Source organism: Oculina patagonica, chromosome 5 (genome assembly GCF_052425735.1).
Source record: "Oculina patagonica isolate OP01 chromosome 5, crgOcupat, whole genome shotgun sequence".
NCBI lineage: Eukaryota > Metazoa > Cnidaria > Anthozoa > Scleractinia > Oculinidae > Oculina > Oculina patagonica.
The window spans coordinates 17,994,610-18,010,346 of NC_135762.1; the positions used below are offsets into that span (position 1 = coordinate 17,994,610).

At 38.8% G+C, this 15,737-nt stretch overlaps 2 protein-coding genes across 3 annotated transcripts; one reads left to right on the forward strand and one right to left on the reverse strand.

Moving 5' to 3' along the window:
- Window positions 1-1,708: 1,708 nt before the first annotated feature.
- On the reverse strand, window positions 1,709-2,683 carry LOC144653091 (cytidine deaminase-like). Its single transcript, XM_078513017.1, has one exon. The coding sequence runs from the start codon at window positions 2,549-2,551 to the stop codon at window positions 2,096-2,098; it is 456 nt and encodes a 151-aa protein (XP_078369143.1). The 5' UTR covers window positions 2,552-2,683; the 3' UTR covers window positions 1,709-2,095.
- On the forward strand, window positions 2,606-14,455 carry LOC144653086 (uncharacterized). Of its 2 annotated transcripts, none has more exons than XM_078513011.1 (8): window positions 2,606-2,755; window positions 7,132-7,388; window positions 9,725-9,788; window positions 10,685-10,815; window positions 11,749-11,867; window positions 13,044-13,176; window positions 13,599-13,695; window positions 13,827-14,455. In XM_078513011.1, the coding sequence occupies exons 1-8, from the start codon at window positions 2,692-2,694 to the stop codon at window positions 13,874-13,876; spliced, it is 915 nt and encodes a 304-aa protein (XP_078369137.1). In that variant the 5' UTR covers window positions 2,606-2,691; the 3' UTR covers window positions 13,877-14,455. The 2 variants fall into 2 exon arrangements, with proteins under 2 accessions (XP_078369137.1, XP_078369139.1); XM_078513013.1 differs by having other exon boundaries at window positions 2,611-2,755; window positions 7,288-7,388.
- The last annotated feature ends 1,282 nt before the right edge of the window (window positions 14,456-15,737 follow it).

Below are 15,737 nucleotides of genomic sequence, written 5' to 3' on the forward strand. Positions count from 1 at the left end.
CGACTTTTTTCAAGTTTACCCACAGGTAGACCAAGCGATGGCCTCGTAATAGTTTGCAATGGTCGTTCTCGGTTTGACTCAAAAGATCGAGAAATGTGCTCCATAAATCGCTGAATTTGAGATCTTTTGTTCCTAAATTACAATAAACTGTAAGCCAGATAAATAAAGATCACTAACCTAATATTGATAATTTGTGTGTTATTGTGAGACTTAGTGAGGTTTTGGGACGATTAATTTCTCACTTGCCGCTGACACCCCCTACTAATACTGGTAGATCACCAGTATATCACCTCCCTACCAATGAGCACCCCCTAATTATAACCGCATCCCCCATCACCACATCACCAACCATCACCAACCTCATCACCCAACAGCACCCCCCACTCCCATCCCCAGTAGAAGGTATTTTTGTAAGAAAAGCCCCTTTTCCAATACCTTTGGAAAGGAAAGAACAGTGAACTTAGTTCAAATTAGTTCTTCCACAACCTCGAACTGATTATCTCAAGAAAAGTTTTTCGTACAGCGGAGCTCAGTTGTGGAACAACTTACCTGTAGACCTTAAAGACAAGCATCTTTACTGGCCGATTTTAAATCTAAATTAAGTCGGCACAGTTTAAAGTAATATCTAAATTTTAAGTAAATTTTAGACACGGCCTCCATGAAAAGCAGACTTTTCTTTTGTTATTTTGAATTTGTTGTTATTAAATTTTTGTAGTTACCTTATTATAGGAAATTAATGCGTCATGAAATTAACGCGAATTTCAAAAATTCGCGTTAATTTAATTCTCGTTAATTTTTGTTAAAGTTAATTTCCGCACCGTTAATTAAGTGGAGCGTTAATTTCCATGACCTTAATTTCCATTATTTTGGCCCCAAATATTTCTCGTTACAGTCCAGACGTTCTTGACTCAAAGGAAAAATCATTATTTTATCAGGGTGGTCTTCTACCACTTTCACTGATACTGCGAAGAACGCTGGAAGTGGGAAAAATACCATGAACATTGTTTGCGTTAAAGATTATACGCCTACAAGTGTTGAAATAAACTTGTTCCAGTTGTGTACGTCGCGTTAATTTCCTTCATTTTGAAGTATTACCCTCTCTTTCGCGTTAATTGCCTTTATTGGGAAGTAATTTTTCCTTCAATTCGCGTTAATTTAAGTCACGTTAATTTCCAATACGTTAATTAACACAAGCGTTAATTTCCTATAATAAGGTAGTTAGATAGGTAGATAGTCCAGTAACTTAATTGACTGATGGAAAAACCGTGTATAAATAAAGTTATCTTATCTTATCTTATCTAAATCAATACGACCTGAGTTTTGGCCCTCATTGCACACATCCTTTGTGGGGGAGTGGGGGGTGGGGGTAGGGGGTGGGCTTGGGAGGGGGTTACTAGCTTAAAAAAGTATAGGTGCTACAGGTATGTTCCACTCGATGGGGTCCAATTTTTGACCTATTAGTCTGAGATGGGGTCACTGAATGGGAAATTATTATCTCAAATTTATATCTTTCTGCTGATCTAAATCAAGTCATTTTGAAATGGCTGAAAATAAACAATGAATGTTATAATATTATGGAGTAAAATTTAAAACTCAAACATCCTCTCACTTCCAGATGAAGGTAGTGTATACAGAGCACTAAGTACACCAGCTCCGGTCATTCCCCTTCTCTTCCTTTTCCACTGTAGATAATAAACACCAAAGCAGGTTTTAATCTTCTCATAACATACCACAGTTATTTTATTCCTCTTAATTTAAATCCAGTCTCTTTCCCTTGCTTAGTCCCCTTAAAACAGTCCCTCTTAAGACCGCCAAGATATTAATAGCGTTGCGTGACGATTTAAGAAACGTGACGGCCACATCAAGCGGCCATTTACTCGTTACTTATACTTGTTTCTAAGATTTTATAAAAATTTTCCATATGCATTCCCCCATGTAAACACAAATATTTTAAAACCATCGATCACATTTGCCTTTTGCGGCGGCAAGTACTTGACCAATACATATTCCATGTGTGCACGTGTATGTTATTGCGCAATCGCCGCAATGTTCCTGATACTGTTCGAAGGTCCAAAAAAACACTCATGATCAAATGCTATTTCTTCTCGCTTGCCTTCTCCAAATCTTCAGCTGTGAACGCCAATGGTAACAGCTCTGAAACGCTCATTTTCGTGTAAGATAGGTCTGACTTAACAAGGTACACGTCACACTCTAATCCAAACTCCGCTATGACTTGTCTGCAGGCCCCACAAGGAGCGATAAACTGCTCCATATCAGTTGTGATAGCAATGGCAGGGAATTTCTTAAAACCCATACTCACAGCCTTTACTAGGGCAGTTCTCTCAGCACAAATCGTCAAGCCATAACTTGCATTTTCCACGTTACAACCATCAATGATTTCTCCAGTGTCAGTCAGCAAGGCTGCACCGACACGAAACTTACTGTATGGCGAATGAGAATGTTCCTTGGCTTTTATACTACGTTCTAGTAAAGATTGTAGTGTTGATTCCTTGTATCTGTTGTTTGTGCAAGCTTTCTCGATTCCTGCCATGGTAAAGGGATGCTGTTACAAATGTTGTTGTGTAACATAAAACGGACGTGGTAACCACGAAAACGACCGTCACGTGGTTGAACGTGGCACAGTTTACTCGTAGGACTGGACCGAGTGAAGAGAGTAGCGCCATTTTCGACATGACAAGTTGGTCTTCAGCTATCCTTCGACTTGTTCATAAATTGAACAATTTTACTCGACCAGGTAAGTCGGTATCGAATAAATGTTATAAGATTCAATATTTATTTTTGTTAAATAAAAAATTGCACTTGCATGCCTAGATGGTCCGTTTTGTAGACGTAAGTTATATTGGTCAAGTTTCTTTGTCATTTTTTTTTGTTTATTCCAAGTTTGAGGAAAAGAATAAGCTGCTGCTTGCCTGCTGCAGCTGCACTGATATTAAAACCATATTCAAGAACGATTATTGTCCTTGCCATGGAATTGAAATAATTAAAACAGGGGCCGATCCAGGAATTTTTGATTGCATTTGGGGGGGGGGGGGTGGGGAGAGTCCAAACTTTGATTCAGAAACATGACGCAAAGTACTTTACCCCACATCTCCCCCCTCCAACCAGTCGCGGTTGCAAGTTACAGTTCCTTGGCCCCTTACCGTGTTCATGAAGTCTGCTTGCCAATATATTTATGGGCAAAGTGGTTTCAGAAATTCTTAGCGTAAGCAGGAGCCCATTAATAGTAATGGGCTCCTGGCGTAAGCCAAAGCGCATTCAAACCTCTCGCTTGGATGAGGTATTATTTCATGACGACATTTTCTTGTTCTGGAACACCAACAGAGAGGTCCATTGATCAAGCAAATAACCATCATCCCACTAACAAGTTTGTGGATGAAATTTTTGATACAGAAACTACTTTCCTGGACACCAGCGTTAACAAAGGCCCCAGGGGGGGGCACTCCCATAAATTTCGGATAGGGGTGTGCCGCGAAGGTTCTTAAGCCCTGACCCTAGAAAGGAGGGGGGATAAAGAGAGCGAAAATTGATACCTTTTTTTAAGGCCCAAAACCAAAAAATGACACCCTTTTCAAGGGGTGGTGAAGCGCTCGTGACGATCCAAATAACGGCCACCGGTTCGGCAAAACACAAATCTTTATAAAATAGCTTTACTAATACTTGAACAGTTACTTCAATTTTAAGATCCCTTTTTATTTTTCGTTTAGCTGCATGGGCGTTTATTTTAGCTGATAGAATTTAGGTACCCTATGTAAGGATCACACCGGGAACACATTGCCAAAAGGAGCAAAAATGATACCCTATTTAAGGACCGAGAACCTCAAAAACCATACCCTATCCCGCGGCACATACTTATAAAGACCATATGTGGGAGTACCCCCCCCCCCCCAGGAACAAAGGCGAAAGAGCCATATTATACGAATCAGTGCTTTAGATACGCACCCATAACAAGCCCACTAAAACATTTCAGTACACTCATTTTTCCTCGTGTCACCCACCAGGAAGAAAGAAAGGTTTCATGAAATGGAAGTCCTAAAGACTGCTTAGAACAAATTCCTTTAAAACAGCATTTGAAGAAAAAATTAAGCACTTCCAATCAAAGTTATTGAGAGGGGTTACCCAGAAAGTCTAGTCCAAAGAACTCTTGCGGAAGTTAATCTTGCCTTTTGCAAGGCAATACTACCCGGCAGTACAAACTTGAAACGTCAACTCGTGAAAAACTGGCATTCAATAGAACAACAACCATTGCTGAAAAAATACCTTTATATCATACAAAAAGGGGTAGGTCTCTCAAAGATATACTCCTAAGATAAAAACTATGAAAATGACTTCTGTAGTACACATGCGTAAGAGTCGTGAAGGCTTGTCAACTTATTCTTATCACTGTCAGTGCAAGAATTTCAGTGGTAAGCAAGTGTCAGGTCTGATTGGGGGGGGGGGGAGGATCCAGACTCCCTGGACCCTCCCCCTGGATCCGCCACTGTAAAAAACCTCTAATTTCCACTATTCCAATTCAGGAATACTCCCTACTGTGGACTATACAGGGAGGGTCCCTTTCCAAGCGTAGTGAGAAAAGAAAGATATTCGCAGATCACCATACATTGTTTATGCATACAAATATTCCACAAAATCCTTCACACACAAATGCCAGTCATGAACAGCATGAGAGATACAAAATCGTATGCATAGTATATCATTAATGTATGGTTCTCTGCAGAAATTTTACTTTGGAAAATGTCATTTAGGTCTTTAAAGAGGCCTTCCAAAAATTCTCAATCGCACCTAATGGTTGATTAATCTGAGTATTTTACTCAGAGTACTCAGAGTATTTCCAGGCTGTTATTCAAGTTTAAAATATAGAAAAGGAATGCTGTGTCACGGTATTTCTACTGTATGATTGTATGAGAAAGGGGTATCATTTTTTTATGAAAGGTGGTTATAGCGGAGCTCTACAGTGGCCCGCAGGGCCGCAGAGCAGAGCCCCATACGCATGAAAGAAGGAACGCTATCAAAATGAGTTTTCATGGTCAACATGGATAGCGGCATGGTTCGCGGGCGCGTACGTACGGCGTACATACGGAGTCGCGCAACATGGCGGCCATAGTTGAAACAAGAAGGCCGTATAAAGGCGGCCGTATAAAGGCGGCCGTATAAAGGCGGCCTTAAAAATTTAAAGAGGTTTGAAAAGAAAAACAAGAAGCAATGAAACAAAATGTGGCTGAAAATTACGTGTAGAAAGTAATCGACCGCCAAAAAAGTGGACATTGAGAGCCATAATCGATCGATGACTTTCGTGTCTTTCTGTAAAGCCAGCATCGTACATGAAGGAGCATTCGAAAGCTAAATCGGGTTGATAGAATAAACAAACCATTTTATTGCTACGGGGTAAAAAAAAAAAAGGAAAAAAGAAAAAAAAAAAACTTGACCCTCTGGGATTTGAACTCACAACCTCCGGAGCTGCAGACTGGCACCTTACCGATTGAGCTAATCCGACAGACACTGTAATGCACGTTGAATATATCCTATATCAATGTAATAGATATTGTGGAGTCTACTAAACTGCTGCAAAACTATAACAGGATCGCGAAACTATTTTCTATTGCTAGAAAGCAGATAATTTACTGTACTCTAAAGTAATTTTTCGTGCCATGAGTAATGATTTTGCCCCGCTTTAAGATTGTTATTTTTGTCGTACTGCTGACATTCAGTATAACCGTGAGCTATTTAAATTTGTGTCGCACCTATAAACCGCCATAAACATTAGTACTTTGGCCGCTTATTCACTAGAATGAAAACATTGTAAGCTCCAGTGAAAATTAAATAAATGGGGAGCTCCGCTTTTAAGGCTTGCCTAAATCTATATATTAAAAGGGTTAAATTGTCCGTCAAAATGGTCTATTTAAAAAGAAAACCTTTTGACCTTGGAGTGGAGCTTCTCCTTTAAAACTTTGTTTAGTACTGAGAACCCCCCTCCCCAGGACTTGAATTTATTATAAAACTGGGCTGATGGTGTCCTTTTCATTTTAGCTCACAACCTTTTTCACCAGGTAGCCTTGGGCAAACTGGTAAATGAAATTACTCTTTGTTGGAGGCAGGGACAAAATAAAAGTAGAAGCTAAGTTAAGCATGTAATAAATTGTTCTGTTTCAGAATTAAAAGTAGGCTTACGGTCAAACTGTCAAATATTCTTTTTTTCGAACATTTAGAGTACTTTGCTTTTTAAAAACCACATTTGAAATTGAATTGTACTGTTGTGTGACTCACCAAAAATATAATTTATCGCCATTGATCGACAAGCTGTCAATCTGTGATCAGTGGGCCTTTTTCAAAATCGTGGGGTTTGCTGGCCAGCATTCCCTTTTCTCCCTTACCCCCCTCCTCTTATTCTTTGCCTTCACCTCAATTTTTGCACACCCAAAATATACCGGTAGGAACGCTTGCTATGCAGGCTAGCCCATTGGTAAGCTGCATCTTATGTTATTGTACGTGGCACTTTCTTGTTGTCTTCTTACACTGGGTTGTTTTGCCATACATTGCTGCACTTGTGTTACTTGTATAATGGCAGACTTTTCATGGAGGAAAGTATCAGAAAATATTATGACAAAACCAAATAGATGATGCACTGTGGCCCTCCCTTCAATTAGCATGGTCTTAATCACTTCTTGACTTGTTCCACACAATTTAGTGGAGGTGACTTAAAGTTTTGCCCCTCCCACCCCCCTAGTGGCAGTTGATGGCACACTTGACACACCTATTTCCCTGACAGGCACAGTCTCCTCTCATAACTAAGCTCTCCATGATGTAGTAGTGGGTGTGCATGTGCAGTGAAGATCAGGGGCGGATACAGGGGGGGTGGATAGGGTGGATATCCATCCCCCCATTTTTCAGTAAAAAAAAATTCGAAATGTCACTTTATTTGAAATAGAAAATAAAGAAAGAAAGAAAAATTAGCTCTCGCTCATGTCTGGTTGTTGTTACGCCACGTTTCGTTGTCTGCCGCCACTTAGGGTTAGGGTTAGGGTTAGGCCCTAATGGTCTGCCATCCACCCCCCTTTTGAAATCCTGGATCGGCCCCTGAAGATGTATTACTAACTGTCTGGTTTTGATTGACAGGTTCCTCCAAATCGTCTTGCAAACCATTCCTAGTTGACGGCATTCAAGTTGGTTACATTTCACCACATGTTTCTAGTTACATTAGCTCCTACAGTGATGTATTTGTGATGGTTAAAGGCAGTCATGGTGAAATTATTCATGTTACTTTGACTCCAGAACTTAAGACCTTCACAGAAAGAACCCAAAAAGTAGCTGAGGTCATGGAGGATCTTAGACTAAAGGATGTGTTTAGTACTTTAAGAGGATGGAGAAATGAGGCAAGTTAAAAAAAATATTTGAGTTATATACACGTGACAGATGTACAAACATTTGAGAAAAAAGTTTGGAAATAAAATAAATAAACCATTTTTTTTAGTGATCACACATCATATTTTCTCATAGCCAAATTAATATCTTATTAATAAGGACTTCACTTGTGGAAAAGAAACTAGTTTTCACATTATGTAAGCATGTTTGTAATACCAAAGAGCACAAGGGTTGTTGTCATGCACAAAAATTATGCTTTTTCATCTTGCAATACAAATGCTAAATTTAGTGAAAGAGTGAACATGGTAACTGAAAATATCAGAGAAACTCCAAAATATAATGGCACTTAAAATTATATATATTCCAGGTAAACCCAGATAATATATGCAGTATACAATTTAATAGATATAATATGTATAACAAAGGCTACCAAATTACAAGAGAAAGTAATTGCCATACATCACACAGTTCCTCCCAGTATTCGCATTGGCAGTAGGGGTAGTAATAGAGCCAAGTGGCGCATACTGCTGGAGCTTATCCCGGTTTCGTACGGTGGCCTGTAAAGGACATGCGATGCAAAAACAAATAAATAACTAGCACTGTCAGTTATAAGTGGCAGTGCTAGATATAAGTAGCAGTGATGCTACTTATATCTAGCACTGCCACTTATAACTGACAGTGCCACTTATAATTAGCACTGTCACTTATAACTAGCACTTTCACTTATAACTAGCACTGCCACTTATAACTAGCACTGTCACTTATAACTAGCACTGCCACCGCTAAAAACCACTGCAGGCTCAAAATCATCCACGTGCCGGCTTTTCGCGAGGCTTTTCGCTCGCTTTTCGCACTATGGCGGAAGGGAAAGGGTCTGAATGCTGAGATATTCTACTTTACCTTGTTAAAACAAAGTATTTTATCGTGGAAGAACAAAGTATTTTCTCGTGTTAGTACAAAGTACTTTGCCGTGTTAGAACAAAGTACTTTGCCGTGTTAGAACAAAATACTTTGCCGTGTTAGAACAAAGTACTTTACCGTATATATGACTTAAGGTAACTGTTAAAGCTATAAAAAGGTAGCTGACAACAGTTTTCAGCACTTTATATTATAATAAACGTCGACTATACGTTGATGGGTCGATACTGCCACTGTTTATCAGCCCTCTCCATATAGTTTACAACTAGATTCTTTGGTCAAATACTTTTTAAATGACTACAACATGACCACTGGTCTTCAAAAACGCTTGCCCTGCTCATAGGAGCATCTTCGATCGGACTAGAAAAAAGCATGCGTACGCCATTGACCTGAGAAGTCTCTTTTTGCCTGTAAAATTTAAATAAACAATATTTTTGAGGCGTAAATTATTTTTTCAAAAACAAGTCGAAGAGTTTTAAATAGTTATGGCTCCTTCGCTCACCGAAATATCGCAATTCCTCAAACTTCACAAATGTCCCGACTTTCAAGCGGGTTAAAATATCTTATTCCCATCCCCCCTACTCAATGTTGTTTCTTGAGGTTAACGGTTCGACAGGTTTTGTTTTAAAAACACTAAAGCATAAACAACATTGAAATGGGGGGAGGGGGTTGTAAAACTGAACTCCGTTGGCTCCGCTCCATTGTTTCAACAGTTTTGTCCAAGATTGTAGTTATAAGTGGCAGTGCTATTTATAAGTGACAGTGCTAGTTATAAGTGACAGTGCTAGTTATAAATGGCAGTGCTAGTTATAAGTGACAGTGCTAGTTATAAGTGGCAGTGCTAGTTATAAGTGACAGTGCTAATTATAAGTGGCACTGTCAGTTATAACTAGCAGTGCTAGATATAAGTAGCATCACTGCTACTTATATCTAGCACTGCCACTTATAACTGACAGTGCTAGTTATTTATTTGTTTCTGCATCGCATGTCCCCTACAGGCCACCGTAGTTTCGATAGCATTAAGCAGCTAGGAATATCTCTTCTCCCCCCAGATGGGATGGTAGTCCACTGCAGGGTTAAACCCCCCCCCCCCAGCATTACTTCAGCGGTACCCATTTGTACAACACAACAGTGACCCCAATTAACATAAGAAGCACCAAACATTTAGTTCACTGCTAACATGTAAAATCGCCAATTGCGCGCTCCTGTGCAGAAAGTGCATTAAATTAGGTTCCTTTAGTTTAGTTTAGTTTATTAACTTGTTTCACACTTTCTCTGAATCTCTTTTTATCAGCACCATATGTACCACTAGCTGCGGTCCTTTTTGTTGCTGACAAGCTGCATTATACACTGTTGGTAAAAATTATGTACCTGTAAATTAAAAGTATTATTTACAAAAGTACAACAACTTTCAATGTTCATTTTTAAGATGTATCCTGTCATGCCTTCATTTGACAGCAAACCATGCTTTATGATGGAGAGATCAGCAACTTGTAAGTAAATTATCATGCTAGATATTTTGTCTTCAGTTTGAGATCTAGCTTCATTTAATTTATCATCTTTAGAACATGAAGTTTGACACCCTGACTAATACTGTAGAATTCCGGTTATAAGCCCTGGGCTATACAACTTGTAAGGGTTTTGGGGGGTAGGGGGGGGGGTTTTCGGGGGGGGATATAAAAGGGAGGGAAAAAAAAAAAAAGGGGTAAAAAATTAAATTAAAAAAAAAAAAAGGGGGGGGGGTCGGGGGGGGGGGAGGGGGGGGGGGGGGGGTAATTAACTAAACTAATTTTTGCTTTCTCAAAATAAACGGGTTTCTTATATATATAATAGCTATTCACAAGCAAAAATTGAAAGAAATCAATATTCAACTTCTGTCGCTCAATGCTTGGTTTTTCTCAACATGCATAATTCTCAATAATTTTATTTCTGTTTAATTATAAATTTTTCATGAGCATGTGACTACAGAGTCAACAAAAGGCAGCCAAACCCATGACTTATAGGAGGTTTGTGGCAACACAAATTAAAGCCATCTGCTGTAAAGTTATGTTGCAAGGATGTCATTAACTAAGTTATTATGAAGTCCATTACTAAGCTACACTGCATAACTCCTTACTGTTTAGTCAGAGTCAGTATACAATTTTTTCTTTTTCTTTGCTGGCTTGTCTTGTTTTTCAATGGTTTTCGAATTAGTTGCCGACATCATTTTTTTAGTCACAAACATAGCTTTTTACTTTTTATACTACACGGCATTCATGTAAAGCAGAGTTATGTTAGTATAGATTAGTATTGTTTAGTTATTAGTATTGTATTTATTACAGTTAGTATTTATAATTGTATTTCCGATGAATTTACTGGTTTAAATAAAGTTACTTGTTCTTGTTGTCAGGCTTGTTAGGGACAGTACAGTATGGTGTCCATGTAAATGGTTATTATACAGACAGCAAGGGAGAAATGTTTATGTGGTTGGCAAGAAGAAGTCCTACCAAACAAACCTGGCCAGGCAAACTGGATCAAATTGTAAGTAAATTAATAATAATTAATAATGCAGATCTGAAGTAAATATTTACACAAGTCAGTTGAACTGTTGAGATGGCCAGACACTGTGTTGTTCCAGAAAATATTCATACCACTCCCACAGAAGGTTTGAACCCCCTCCCCCTCTTCTCTGGAAATTCCAGTTAAGCTTTCAAGATCCCCCACCCCCTCTGAATTTCCAATGACCTTCCATGGGGTGGGTATGGATATTTTTGGAACTGCACATTACCTTTTTCAGTTGTGTCTAATGTAGGAACTTGGGCAGTTACAAAGAGAGCCTGGCCTGACAGTGGGAAAGAAACTCATAAATAATGACCAGCTTCACTTAAATTCAGTCAAACAGTAGTAGAGTGTTTGATACCAGAATTGCCAAGGGGGTGAACAATTGAAGGAAATCTTGCAGATGTCTTGGGTTCAAATCTGGCTTATTATCGTGTAAATTGTTAGACAATGTTGATGCCATGCAGCACACACAAAATGTAAGCTAATTTCTCACCAAAATGAGAGCAGCTAAGAACAGCTATATAATAAAGCTGGGGAAAAAGGTCTTGTGTTTTCTTTGCCTTTTTCAATGGTAGAACCACTGCATAGGGAGTATTAAATTTTTGAACAAGTACTAAAAAAGTAGGGGTCAATTTCTTGTCTTTTTCTTCACTTCTTTCTGCTCTCATCACTTTCTTGCATGCTTTATAGTAAGTGAAAACCATTAAAAGAAAAACCATGCTTTGTTCTGTTATAAACTGGGCACACAAGGATGTGAAGAGAGCAAAAAGCAAGTGTCAAGAAATGAGGTATTTATAACAGATATAATGTTACATTTTACTGGGTGTTATTTTTTAATGACAGAAATGAAATAGATGTAGTTTTTCAGTAGGCTTTTATATATGCTACATACATGCTTGTGTTTTACTGCAGGTGGCTGGTGGTATGAGCTGTGGTGAAGGAATTCAGGAGACACTGATAAGAGAATGTGCAGAAGAGGCATCTATACCAGAGGAGCTTGCTAAATTGGCTACTTCAGCTGGATGTGTTAGGTACTGTCGCACTCCTGCCTTCAGTGAATATTATACTGCTAGCCCCATTTTGTCCTTATATTTCTACTGATGATATTATTTGCATGTTTGTGATACCGGTAGTTAAATATTTTATCCAATAATTTATGATGACTATATATGTATAAGTTTGTTATTGGTTTTACACAGACAGTACATGGAAAAAATAGGAGTTAATTATATGATTACTGGCAGATAGTTAGCAATAACAACCTAGCAACAATAATTATAATTTGGGAAAACAGAGTGACCCATTTACTGCAAAGGGTATTGTTGTTAATTCTAAGTGGAGTATAATAAAAGAGGGGGCAGCCTCGGTCCCCCAGCATTATTTCGCCATTACCCATTTATACACCTGGCTGGAGAGAGGCACTATGAGAGTAAAGTGCCTTGCCCAAGAACACAATGCAGTGACCCTGGCCAGGACTCGAACCCAGAACGTCCACTCCAGAGTCTGGTACACTAACCATTAGGCCACTACACCTCCCTCCAGTTGAGTATAACAGGCTGGTGCTGAGGTGGTATACCAGATAGTTCATAGAGTGATGGCCTGGATAAGAGTAATGTGCTGAGGTGGTATACCAGATAGGTCATAGAGTGATGGCCTGGATAAGAGTAATGTGCTGAGGTGGTATACCAGATAGTTCATAGAGTGATGGCCTGGATAAGAGTAATGTGCTGAGGTGGTATAGTTCATAGAGTGATGGCCTGGATAAGAGTAGTTCTAAAGAGAACCGTTATTGGTGGGACAACCTGAGCAGAAGTCATCTCTAGAGTCAATTGAAAAGTTGTGTTATTCCTGGTCAGTTGAAACTGATTGGTCAATTTTGCTGTGATGTTATTGGCTGTAAGCCTCATGGGGGTCAAAAATAAATGTTAGTCAACAGAGATTGGTGATTGGCCATAATTACTTTGTGATGATAAATGCCTTGTTACAATTCTCAACTTTGAGGCTCGAGTCATCATTAATTTTTTACTTTCATTTAACATTCTAACTACAAAATCCTATCAAGGAAGAGTTGTGCAATAGTGGACAAAATATCGCTCACGGCCCCAATTTTACTGGTGCCATTAGATATAACAGGAAATTGAAAGACTAGAATATTATGAGCACCACTGACTTAAATCTATATTTTTAAGCTATTTTTTTCTCACTAGCTATTTCTTTGAGGATGAGAGAGGCTTGTTTCCAGAAGTGCAGTTTGTTTGTGACTTAAAACTGCCACATGACTTTCAACCAAGCAACAGTGATGGGGAAGTTGGTGAATTTTATTGTTGGTCCATGGACAAGGTTAGAATCTGCTCCTGTGGTAAAATCTTCCTTCAATATTGGAATTTGTTAGACCCTTTTTTGAACAGAGCAACATGCAGTACTTAGTAATGTAAATAATGTACAATAACTTGTATGTAATGTAACTCTGTTATTTTTTGCAAAGAAGCTAAGATATTTTTGTGAATAGTCTTTTTTCGATACGTGTTCAAGCTAATTGCATGTTAGTAGTGGAAAATTCCTGTTGGTAATGTAACTGTATGTAAGCATTTCTTTTGGAAATAATGTATTGTAAGTTTTTTTATTTGAATTGTTTTTGTAAGTAGTTTGTATCTGTAGCTGATTATTTTGTGTCAATAAGTTTAGGGTTGGATTGGTGCGTGGGGGTGGGGGTGTTTATTAAAAAAATACATACTAAGTGTTTTCATTTTTATTTGTAACAGGTGAAGGAGAAAATAGCAACAGATGAATTTAAACCAAACTGTGCACTTGTTGTACTTGACTTTATGATTCGCCATGGCCTTGTCACACCAGATAAGGGTTAGCCTGGTGGCTTTGTAATATATTATAATAACCTTTTTGTAATATCAAGTGTAACTTTTACTTTGGTATTCAAGCTATAAGCTTACTAATTATATCTGAGTTATTTCAGTTGTTTTTTCTTGTTGCAGAACCGCATTATGTTGACTTTGTACTTGGATCTCACAGTCCAGCATTCTAATATGGGGATATTGTACAAGCCAGCTACATTGTATTTCAAGAGGAGAGGGCACACAGGACAGGAAGAGAAAGTATAAGAAACTTAAAAAGAGAGTAAATGAGGGGAAAAGAGTCTGCTTATTGTCACCGTCATGTACTCCCTGTCCGTATTGCACATTCTATCTGCTGCTTGACTGAAAACAGAGCATTGATCTTAGTTGAAGGAAAACAGGGAAACGATTAGTGAACGATTCAATATGAGCATTTGATTTGAGTGACCATTCACATGAAGCCGAAACTCTCAGCAAAATATTTGGCTTCAATCCCAGGCACAGTTGTAAAAAGAATAAAACTATTTGCATTTGCATACTTTGCACTCGCTTGGAAAAGACGTCATACCTGTGACCTCTGTCTCTAACACGGACACTTAAGTCTGTCTCTTCGATGTCCGTGTATTAGTGAAGTTCAACGGTACTGTAATTTATAAGGGCTGTCATTAACACAGGGCAAAATATGAGTTTATCGGAATGCAAGGAATGCATGTTAGTTACCAATAATACGAAAGATTTTTTACATGTAAAATAAAAACAACTTGTTCTTGTTTTGTGTTTAATTGAGTTTTTGTAGTCTTTGCGGCAGTTTGAAGCAATTTTTTTGAACGGACATTATTGGAGAACTAGTTACCCCTCTAGGATTCACAACACATCCTTAGTAGGGTTGTCCACATTATACCAGAGTAAATTTGAGCATTGCAGTGGAGCAAAGGAATCAAAGCATTATGTCTCAGTAATTAAATAAAACTTTGGTACACTTGGGCCTCATCAAGCAAGTTTGCTCGAGCCATGGTTTGTTTTTTATCGAGATGCAGTCAAGCCAAAATACCTACGGCAAGACCAAACAAGCCTGATATGCTGCCGAAGCGTACCGAAATTTTTAATTAGCCAATCAGAAGCCAGAGCGACATCAAGTCACTGAACTGGTACATGTATCGCTATGTTTTGGGTATGTTTACCTTGTTTCAATAACAGATAGAATTATTGAGCATAAATGAGCACAAAAATGAGATTTGATCCTAATGAGGACAACCTTAAACCTTGAACCATTTTCCCGACGCATCAAGAGCTTATAATACCACCATTTGCGACTTCATAACAATTAGTTGTCAACAACTAAATCCCCAGTCCGCGGAGGCCCGTACCCTCATTTGCTATGAGCAATAGTCTGACTAAACTCGGGTGCATTTTGGTCCCGGGCTCAAATCCACCTTCCTTCCACTGGATGGATTTGTGTTTGGTCATCCCAAATTCAACATTTCCACGCTTTGTGAATAGCCAACTGGTCAGTCTCCTGCCAGTTGGGGTTTTTAACAAGTTTCTGTTCTATTTATAATATTTCTTTATTTACTTACAGTTTTCCCCAATTAGCACAACAGTGCTAGATACATTGACACATATTAAGAACTTGATTTTTATTTTTTCCGGGGGGGGGGGGGGGATCGTTTCTCATTGCCAACTGTTGTTAGTGGATTCAGTGTCACAGCCACTAAATTGATACAAACTGTGCTATGGCTTGTAACTAGATCGCTATGGCCTGATCCCGGGGGGGGCACTCCCTTATTAGGGCTTAACGGGGACGTGCGGCCTGATAGGGTATGGTTTTCAGGCTGAAGGGGGTAGGGGGTGGGGAGCACCTGACCATAAACCCCAGGTAAGACGTGGAGCATATCTACGTTACTTTTATATGAAAATCTCAAAGGTATATATTTGTTTCAGTAAAACCTTTGCTCTTCTTGTGGTACTACTCTTTCTAGGGCAACGTAATTTGCAATTTGCACCAACTAGATTAGTCTACGTTATTTTCTGAACTCTCATGAACATCGCTTG

What these genes read in the sequence shown, in the direction of transcription:
- LOC144653091 (XM_078513017.1), bottom strand. Translation starts at nt 2,551, where the DNA reads ATGGCAGGAATCGAGAAAGCTTGCACAAACAACAGATACAAGGAATCA.
- LOC144653086 (XM_078513011.1), top strand. Translation starts at nt 2,692, where the DNA reads ATGACAAGTTGGTCTTCAGCTATCCTTCGACTTGTTCATAAATTGAAC. An exon ending in GAACAATTTTACTCGACCAG is followed by an intron (nt 2,756 to 7,131) that starts GTAAGTCGGTAT and finishes TTTGATTGACAG; the next exon opens with GTTCCTCCAAATCGTCTTGC. An exon ending in CAGGCAAACTGGATCAAATT is followed by an intron (nt 10,816 to 11,748) that starts GTAAGTAAATTA and finishes GTTTTACTGCAG; the next exon opens with GTGGCTGGTGGTATGAGCTG.